At 54.9% G+C, this 10,228-nt stretch overlaps 1 protein-coding gene across 1 annotated transcript; it reads right to left on the reverse strand.

Moving 5' to 3' along the window:
• Positions 1–8,203: 8,203 nt before the first annotated feature.
• LOC119294005 lies at positions 8,204–9,982 on the reverse strand. Its single transcript, XM_037572297.1, has 3 exons — positions 9,785–9,982; positions 8,949–9,083; positions 8,204–8,546 (listed from the first exon to the last, which is right to left on the reverse strand). Exons 1-3 carry the CDS (start codon positions 9,872–9,874, stop codon positions 8,466–8,468), a joined length of 306 nt encoding a protein of 101 aa, XP_037428194.1. The 5' UTR covers positions 9,875–9,982; the 3' UTR covers positions 8,204–8,465.
• Between the last annotated feature and the right edge of the window lie 246 nt (positions 9,983–10,228).

Here is a 10,228-nt window from a genome sequence, read left to right on the forward strand (position 1 = left end):
TGGCGGACAGCCTGTCGGCATCCTCCGTCGGAGGAGCATCCGACTCTTGCCTTGTGTTCGTCTCAACTTCCGGACCACGCGATGGAGCATGGCTGGCGGAGGCTTGATTGGCAACCTCTCCGGACACTGTCCGGTGAGCGCTCTTTCTCCTGGAAAAATTTATGAGCATTAATATACCTCCTAGGGATCCTTCCCTTAAAAACAAGGTGCGCCGTACCGTTGCGGTGACGTTTCAATTCGCGTCGCACTCCTCTTCCGCCTGCTGAGCCGAACTGACCCTGTCTGGTCAGCCACCGCAGGTTCGGCTTCCCTCCTTAAAGGCACCTCCTGCGATGCACCATTAGTATAGGATGGTCAGAATTGAGCACGAATCAAATGATGGTGTCAAGACCTCGGTCGTAGTCACCTGGGAGGCCGGAAACAAACCGGGGTAGTCAGCCGTAATGGTGACTAGGGCATTGTCCATGCTAAGTTGGTGGAACACCCCGTCAATCAGCTCCACCTTTATGTCCGGATCCTCTTCGGAGGTCGGATCAAGGGATCGTTCCAGATCCTCGGGCTGTGGAGTTAGGCTTCGTACGCCCTCCACGTCCCGGCACAGCTCCTGCGTCGAAATCACAAAGCAAAATACTTGCCTTTGGAAGTATGGATCGGGTAGATAAACGTCCGCTTACCCAGCTCCGAGGGTTATTCATGGAGAATCCGTTCAATGGATTCGTGCAGAGAAAGTCCTCCTCCTGCCCCTTGTACAAGCCGGACAGGATCTTTACCAGATCGGCTGCCGAGCTCGGCCCTCTGCGGCCATGACGGGTGGCGTCGTCTTCCCCGTTGAAATCCCACATAGGGTGGCCCCTATATTGGAGTGGCCGCACCCCTCGCATAATGCATATGGCCATGATTCCAATCATGGTCAATCCGGAGTGGGCCAGTAACCTAATCCGGCCCATCAGATAATGGACGCTCCCATCCTCCTCTCGTTGAGGGCTCTGCGGGCGCCAACTCAGGCGTTTCTTCAAGGGAGCATTGCTGAACCCCGGGAGGCCGATCCGAACTGGATCCGGCAGAGGGGCGTCCTCCATGTAGAACCATTCCGAAGGCCAGTCTTCGGAGGCCTTCTTCGGGGTGCCGGATCGATATCCGGTCCCAACGATGCGCCATATTTCGGCTCCGCCCACTTGATATATCGACCCCTCATAGGAACGGGGTACGAGGCAAAACAATCTCTTCCACAGCGCAAAATGGGGCTCGATGCCCAGGAACAGCTCGCAAAGAGCTACAAAGCCCGCGATGTGCAAAATGGAGGCAGGTGTGAGGTGGTGAAGCTGGAGTTCGTAGAACTCCAGGAGCCCCCGGAGAAACGGGTGTATGGGAAATCCGAGTCCCCTTATTAGATAAGGGATGGAGCATACCCGCTCTCCGTTGGAAGGGTTGGGGACGCTCTCCGCCTGCTTTCCACCCTTGAAGGTGGCCAGTCCGGCTCGAACCGGAACCATGAAAGCTGGGGGAAGATATCCCTCGGTTTGGAGCGCCACTAGCTCGCTGTGTGGAACTGAGCATCTCCCCCAATCTCCTGGCTTAGGGCTGGGAGCGCGAGAGGAGGAGCCGCGTCGACTATCCATGATGGAATGGATTTTTGTCAGAGGCGCTTCGATGAGAACTTGCGGATGGAGGATGGTGTGAGCTGGATCTAGATCCTCGCCTCTCTTATAGGCGGCTCGTTCACATGGCTAGGGGGTAAAATGTAAAAATACCCTAGCTTTTCGCATTCATACGACATGTGGAAGAAGGCCATTATTGGGTGTAGAAGCCAAGGAGCGCAACATTTATAAGGAAGCCAGACACTATTCGACAGGAACATGAAGTTTGAAGGAGAACCCGCCTTGCAACGCCGAAGACAATATACGCGCCGGACTCGTCGTCGCTGAAGCCCGGTTCGGGGGCTACTGAGGGAGTCCCGGACTAGGGGGTGTCCGGATAGCCGAACTATCATCATCGGCCGGACTCCAAGACTATGAAGATAGAAGATCGAAGACTTCGTCCCGTGTCCGGATGGGACTTCCCTTGGCGTGGAAGGCAAGCTTGGCGATACGGATATGTAGATTTCCTACCATTGTAACCGACTCTGTGTAACCCTAGCCCTCTCCGGTGTCTATATAAACCGGATGGCTTTAGTCCATAGGACGAACAACAATCATACCATAGGCTAGCTTCTAGGGTTTAGCCTCCTCGATCTCGTGGTAGATCCACTCTTGTAACACACATCATCAATATTAATCAAGCAGGACGTAGGGTTTTACCTCCATCAAGAGGGCCTGAACCTGGGTAAAACATCGTGTCCCTTGTCTCCTGTTACCATCTGCCTAGACGCATAGTTCGGGACCCCCTACCCGAGATCTATCGGTTTTGACACCGACAAGGCCCTTGGGACCCGGCATCTTCATCTTCAGGTATGCGTAGTGGGGAACCGCCATGAACTTCACGAGCGCGGGCTGGCCCAACAATGCATGATATGCGCTGGACAGATCCACCACCTTGAACCAGATTGGTTCACGTCAGAAGTGGCAACTGCCGCCGAACAGGACGTCGAGCCGGACTCGGCCAATGGGCGAGCAGGAAAGGCCGGGCACAATGCCGTGGAAGACTATTCGGGTCGGCTCCAGGTCTTCGGCCTTGATGCCGAGCTTGGTCATCATGTCACGGTAGAGGATGTTGATGTTGCTGCCGCCGTCGATGAGGAATCGAGAGAACTTGCATGTGCGCTGCGCGACGATGGTGGGGTTGAGGACGAGGGCATATCCACCCGGACTCGGCATGACTGCCGGGTGATCCTCACGGGTCCAGGTGATCGGGCAATCCGACCAGTGCATGAAATCTGGCTTGGCCGGGATGACGGTGTTCACCTCCTACCGAAGAAGGCGCTCGCTGTGCTTGTCGTCGCCGAAGCTGGTGACGACGATGTAGGCCGCGTTCTGGTCTGGGTAGGCATCGTTCTGCATCGTGCCACCGGCGGGAGGCGGTGATGGAGAGGCGGAGGCGGCTGCCCTGCGCCCGGAGCTGGAGCCGGAGCCGGAGGAGGCGGAACGTCACCCCTCATGATGCGTTTGGTGATGGCGCACTGCCGAAGCATGTGCATGAAGGGTCTTGCGCCGCTGTGGTGCATGCATGGTGCGTCGAGCATCTCTTCGAAACTCATGGCGGGCTGCCATGCCATCTTGCCGGTCTGCCGGCACTTCCCTGCCGAGTCCGCCGCGGGCTTGGCGGCCACAACGAGCCGGTTGTCATGACGCTGCGCCGGTTGGTCGGCCTTGCGCTTGTTGTTCTGATGATGATGCTGTCGACTGCTTTCGCCGGCCGGCTTCGGAGGAGGAACCGGCTTTGCTTTGTCGGCTTCGTCCAGTGCCACCTGGATCTTCATGGCGGAGTCGGCGTTGGCGTACTTGTCCGCCGTCACCATGAGCACGGCCATGGTGGCCGGCTCGGAGCGTAAGAGCTTGTGCTTGAGGAGGGTGCCGTCTCGGCACCCGCTGACGAAGTACAGGATCGCCTGGACTTCATGGACGCCCTCACAGCTATTTCGGAGCTCGGTCCAGCGTGAGGTACTCGCGACCCGTCTCCGTCGGCCCCTGCACGCACATGGCGAGCTGGCTAGGGCGACCGGGTCGCTTATAGGTCCCTGTGAAGTTGCGGACAAAGGCCTCCTCGAAGTCGACCCACACATTGATGCTGCCCATCGGCAGACTGTTCAACCACGTGCGGGCCGACCCCTGGAGCATGAGCGGTGCGTAGCGCACGGCTAGATGACGATTGGCACCGGTGATGCCAATGGCCGTGGTGTAGTCGGTGAGCCAGTCTTCTGGCTTCACGGTCCCATTGTACTTGGGTGTGTCGTGGGGGAGCACGAACCCTTTTGGAAAGGGCTCCTCCCGGATGCATGGGCGGAAACACGCCGGCCCGATAGCGCCGCTCTCCTCCACCTCCAGGGAGCGAGCGAGCTGATCGAGGCGGTGGCGCGTGTCGGCATCTTCGATGGCGCGCGGGCCGAGTCGACTGGCGGCCAGGCCCCGAGTGGACGGGTCGGTTGGAGCCGGATGCCGGCCAAGCTGGTCGGGTCCGCGCTGGGTCTCCGGGGCGGGCTCGTTGCCCAGAGTGTCGGCGGCGGTGGCGGCTGGGTTGCGTCGAGTCCGGGCTTGGCCGGAGTGCGCCTCGCCGGGTGGCGAGGAAGCCGTGTGCAGAAGTTCACCAGGTCCGCCAAGACGGGCGGAGCCGGACCCCGTCGGCTTAGCGAGCTGGTTGAGGCGATCCTGCTGGGCGTTGGCGGCGCGGAGGAGCTCGTGCATCCGCCCGATGCCCTCCTTGAGCTCCTCGCCCGTGAGTTGGTCGAGACCGACAGCGGCTGCCTTCGCAGCACGCATGTTCTTCACTGGGGTTCCGTAGACGGTCCGGACGGCGCCGAAGACTCGGCCGATCGCTCCTACCCGGGCGCGTGCATCGGCGACCCGGCTTGGCTCGGCTATGGCGGGAGTAACTCCATGAGCGGCCTCGTGCTCCATCTGAGCGGCCTCCAGGTGGTGTCTGGTGGCGGCCAGCGTCTCGGACAGGTCCAGCATCTGCTGGCGCCTATCCTCGAGCTGGGTTCGGGCTTCGGTGACGTTGGTGGCATCGACGTCGGTGCCGATGGGGATGCGGAGGCTCTGCATCGCAGCGCGCAATGGATCAGACGGCTCGGTCCGTTCCGCGGTGGCCCTGGCCTCCGCGGCCTTCCTCGTCTTGGTCGACGAGGAAGAGGCGCCATCGTCCGTGACGTAAACCTCCACATGGACGTCCATCCCCCCGGCGGCAATGCCACCGCCAAGGGAAAGAGGAGAGTCGGAGTAGTTGAGCACCTCACTGGGTACTCGTCGGCCGTGAGCGCATCAGAAATGCAGAGCGCAGTGAAGGAGGCGGCGAGCGCGCCACCGACGTCGTCTGCCAGCGCGACGGACTCGTCGGTGTAGGAGAAGGGCCCGGTCTGAAGCATGCTCCCGGCCAGCTCCTCGAGCTACCCCATGGTGGGCGCCAACTGTCATGGTGGGCGCACGGCAGATGCCAAGGGATGGCTAAAGAGAGGAGGAGGCTCGAGGGCGCTGGTGGGCTCCAGAGGCGAGGTTGGCATGCGCGGGCGCGGGACACCGGACATACCCAGGTTCGGGGCTCTCCGGAGAGATAACACCCCTAGTCCTGCCGAGTTTGGTTGGATGATTGATAGTACAATGTTGCTCCTGGAGCTGTGTGGAGGAGGAAGGAGGTTGGCCAAGGCTTGGGCTGCTCCTTCCCTCCGGTACTGTTGTTGGGTGGCTAGTTCTATGCTTGCTTGTGCTTCTGTTTCTTACTCTCTCGTTTCCTTACATGCCTCTGTAGGCGTGGGTTCCTGGGGGATTTTATAGATCAGCCCACCCAGGGTTACAATGGTAATATGCCGAGTCGGTGGGTCCGTATTGTCGGTGTCCGGGACACCGAGCTGGGTCTCGCTTGTGGGCTTGTGGTTCGCCGGGTTCCGCTAGGCGCGGGCCCCACGTGCCTAGGGGGACTGTGCGCCGTCTTGTCGATCATTAGGGCGTGGCCGAGTCGAGTCGTGTACAGTGCTCTCCGTCAGGTTGCCACTTGCTGTCGTCAGCGGTGAGGACGGGAGCACTGTTGCCACGCCAGCCTTGGTTAGCGGGTAGGTGAGGGGCACTGTTGCCACGCCCCGGCTGACCACAGGCATGGGTGGAAACACTGTTGTCTTGGTCATCGGTGGTTTAGGTCTCGTCCCATCGTACGACCTGGATGGGACGGGAGGTGACCCGTGGCTGGGTTGTCGTGGACGCCACGGGTGGGGCTGGCTTGCCGTGAAAGCCTTAGTTGCGCCGGGTTGAGTCGTCTTGCGCCAGTTTCTGTGGCCGGGTTGACGTACCTTGCCAGGTCGGGGAGTTTGGCCGGGTTGCGGGCCCTGCCAGGTCGAGCGACCCGGCCAGGCGCATGCCGGTTCGCGGGGTGATGCGGGCCCTGCTTTTTCTGAAAAGGATCCGGGTTCCGTTGCCAGCCCGGGGTTCATCCCCCCGACAGAGGTGGGGCTGTTTCCTAAAAGTCTTGCAAGCAAACGATCTTAACGAGATCGACAATAGAAGCAGAATTAACAGCATTAGACACATCTGGTGTCGAAGCAGGATGGCTTCGAGATCTTTTGATGGACTTGCCATTGGTTGATAAACCAGTTCCGGCTATCCTTATGAACTGTGACAATCAGACTGTCATCGCTAAGGTGAAGAGTTCAAAGGACAACGTGAAGTCCAACAAACACATAAGAATGAGACTAAAAGCTGTCAGAAAACTAAGAAACTTTGGAGTGATAGCGTTGGAGTATGTCCAAACGGCTAAGAATCTGGTAGATCCCTTTACAAAAGGGCTATCGCGTGTTGTGATAGATAATGCATCGAGGGAGATGGGTATGAGACCCACATGAGTTGCCATGGTGGTAACCCAACCTATGTGATCGGAGATCCCGTGAAGTAGGACCTGGGAAAACAAGCTAGTGGTTAACTGAGGAGAGTATTTTGACTAACCCACTCCGTTGGAGATGCACAACTCTCGGTAACTGTATGGCAGGTTGACTTTTGTCTTAATGTGTTCCAAGGCTTATAAAAGCAAGATGCTATCCTACAGAGCGATATTTGGAGGAACACACCTATATGAGCCTGACTACTGGTCATAGTCTATGAGATTAGGGTGATCTGTAGTAAGTTCATGAAAAGGCCAGGAGTGACCAATATGCTCCACCCGAGGGGTCAGCCTTCGGCAGCCTAGTACTGGTAAGACACTTGGTGAAACTCCTTCACGCCAAATTAGCAATTCAAGACCTAGTCCATTGTTCAGTTGTGAAGGAGTGTAGCTTTTTGTTCTAGGTGGATGTTCAACCTTAACGGGTCTCCACTGAAAATACTGGTATACCAAAACAGAGGACAACACCATGGGCCTTCGAGATCTGGTGGGGGATTGCTGAATATTAGTTGGGCTAATGGCCCACTTAACAATTTCAGGAAAATCCCTAAGGGCCCATGCTGTCAAGGGAGTGGTGGGAAATTTAGTCCCACATGGCTAGTTGAGAGAGATGTACACCAACTTATAAGGTGAGCTCTTCTCCCACTAGTATGAGTTGGTGTGAAGGAAGGAGAGGTGTTTCACACGCGCGCTCCTCCTCCGGCACCCGCCTCGTCACGACGCGCGCGCGCCGCGGGTTACGGGTTGCGGGCCGAGCCGATGCAATGTTTTGTCGGTCAAAATTGGAGAGTCCATTACAGACACAAAATGAATATGAGACATCATATTCATTGCGGAAATGGAAACGTCCATAATAAATACGTTTAATTGTGGAAATGGAAACGTCTGTAATTAAACGTGTTTTTATGGAGATGAGACGTTCTGTAATTAAACGGTTTATTGCTGGACCGTTCTCCTACCCGACTGGCTATACATATGAGGCATCGTAGCTCAGCCAAAAACACAAAGCTTCACACCTCCACTGCTCCCTAGTCGTTCCTTTCACTGCTGCTGCCCTCGGTGATCCCATCCCGTCTACCGCGTACACGGCTGACGGGAGAGCAGGCCTCCGAAACCCCGCTTCTCCTGATCCTATACGGGGGAGAGGCGATTAGGTTTTTGGGGAGCGTCTCCTACGCAACTGCTCGCCTCTGTTCAACTACTTCATCTACGTCGACTACTTCCGCGTCGCCTTCGTCTTCACCATGAGCACTGGCGCCGATCGCGCGGCTGCCGAGAAGGCCACTGCTGACAAGAGGATCGCCGACGAGGCCGACACCTCCGCTGCTGCTACGGCCGACTGGCCTACTGGAGGGTATAACACATTTACCCCGCTCCTGTTTACTTTCATGTGTACAGTACTAGTGGTTTGCGTAGATGTTTCTACTATCTGCCTAGTACGTGTGTACATTATCAAAATTCAGTATGTCATTAGCACTGCCTATGTCATGTTCATGATTTATTATTGGATTAAATTAATCGAACGATTGCTTAATTTCTCATCACACCATCAATAAAGCTTAGCATTCTCCTAAAAAAATTAGACGTATGGGGTACATAGGAGCTCTCGTGTAACATGGCTGCATTGAGGAAGCTGTAGCTGCTTCCGGGGTCTGACAAGAATCAGCAGGACTTGGTTGACAAGGCATTATGCACAAGCTCTGCCTCAGTCAGATCATTTATTACCGCGCCTTGGATAAATTGGATTGCACTCGAGGAGAGTTCAGTTTACTTTTATCTTCAGACATGATTGTAGTACAGCACACAGCTTATAAGCCCACACAGATGGCACGCAGGCCACACATGATAACTTAACACACACTTGCGTCACCTTATTTACCGTCGTCGTCATCGATCGGGTGGCGCACTCCTGCAAGGCTGCAATCTACTCCAGACGTGACATAGATTCTCTACTTTTCGATGCACAGCAGCACGAGCATAACAACGCTCATCGCCAAAGAGAGGAGCCAAAGTATCAGCAGCGCAACGTCCTGCAGCAGTTGAGCTGAACGGGTCAGTTCAGTTCAGTTCAGCAGCATGCAAGCACAATCAAACTCAACTCATCGGGGATAGTAAAGCTGCAAACGTCGCTCGTTCGTCAGCAAAATTAACAAGGATCTTAATCTGCAACCTCCATGGAAAATATATATTGCCTTTTCTTAGAAAATGATGGAATGCAGTACTATACTCCCTCCGTTCCATATTACTCGTCGTTGATTTAGTACAACTTTGTACTAAATCAGTGACGAGTAATATGGAATGGAGGGAGTACTTGAGAAGATCACGCACCCACAAGCTATGCAGTTTCAAATAAACACCTTGGTTTTATGATCGAATGAAAAAGTTGCAGCATCGATGCATATTTTGACAGAAATGACTGTGAAGCACATTACCGCTGCTCCCGGCGCCGGAGAATTGGCCACGTTGTTCGCTGCAAGAGCTACCAGCAGAAGAGCCAGGATGGTCTGCCCAACGACCAGAAATATCATGCAACACTTCCAGGCATTGGCATTCGCTGCATAAGCAGCCTGCAGCAGTCAGCTCAACGGGTCAGCTCAGTTACCAGCATTCAAGCACATGTTCCATCTCTAGTCATCGGCGATAGTAAAGCTGCACTCAAGCACATGTTCATCATGAAAATTAACAAGGGTTTTTATCTGCAGCTGCTGTGGAATATAGTACCCCCTCAGATTCATATTCCTTGTCGCTCGTTTAGTACAACTTGTATGAAAATTAACAAGGGCTGTTCACAGCGAGTACTTCTTTTTAGAAACACTTTTAGAAAATGAAGGAAAACAGTACTTTTGAGAAGATCACTGGCATCGCATCGCACCCCCACAAGCTATGCAGTTCCAAATAAACACCTCGGTTTTATGATCCACTGGAAGCAGATTTTCAGAAATCAGAAGGGAGCGAGGGACAAGTAAATCAAATAGCTCGTAGAGTCGCAGTCAATCATCATTCCTATCTATTATGTTGATGTGTAGACGATCAAACCAGAAGTATTTTAGATCTGCCAAAAACTGAAACAAGAACGCGTATCAAACCAACATTGGCCTTTATGTTAAATCCATCAAGAAATGGTCAGGATACTCCTATATACTCTGTCGGATCGTTTGCTAGTTACTTTACTGGCAACAACGTAGATAAAACAAAGTACATTGAAGTAAGGAAGGAACAAGTAGCAGCATCGACATATATTCGCTGAAATGATTGTGAAGCACATTACCTCTGCTCCCGGCGCCGGAGGATTGGCCGCCGCCACTGCCGGTGGATTGGCCACGTTGTTGGCGGCCGCCGCTGCCGGAGGAGTGTCCATGGTGTCCGAGCACGCTTGCAGAGAGAGTGGTAGGAGATGGAGAAGAGTATGAGGTATGCGCTGTGGAGCGGAGGGTTTTCTGTAACCAACGATGGAATGAACCGAGCAGGCAGTAGTAGTAGTGGGATGGCCCAGTGGAGTAGATCGACAATAATTTGTTTCTCGTTTCGGGTGTAGCAAAGGCTCCAGTAGGACAGCCCCGAGCCTCCCGTTCCGGGAAAAACTCCAGATGGACAGTGGAAACCGCGTGTGGAGTTTGGACGTTCACACGAGGCATCGCATGTGAAACCGGAGCTGAAAAATGGCAACAACCCGCCTGCACGGTGCACTGTCTCTCCATGACTTCATCGAGCA

Source organism: Triticum dicoccoides, chromosome 4B (genome assembly GCF_002162155.2).
Source record: "Triticum dicoccoides isolate Atlit2015 ecotype Zavitan chromosome 4B, WEW_v2.0, whole genome shotgun sequence".
Lineage (NCBI taxonomy): Eukaryota > Viridiplantae > Streptophyta > Magnoliopsida > Poales > Poaceae > Triticum > Triticum dicoccoides.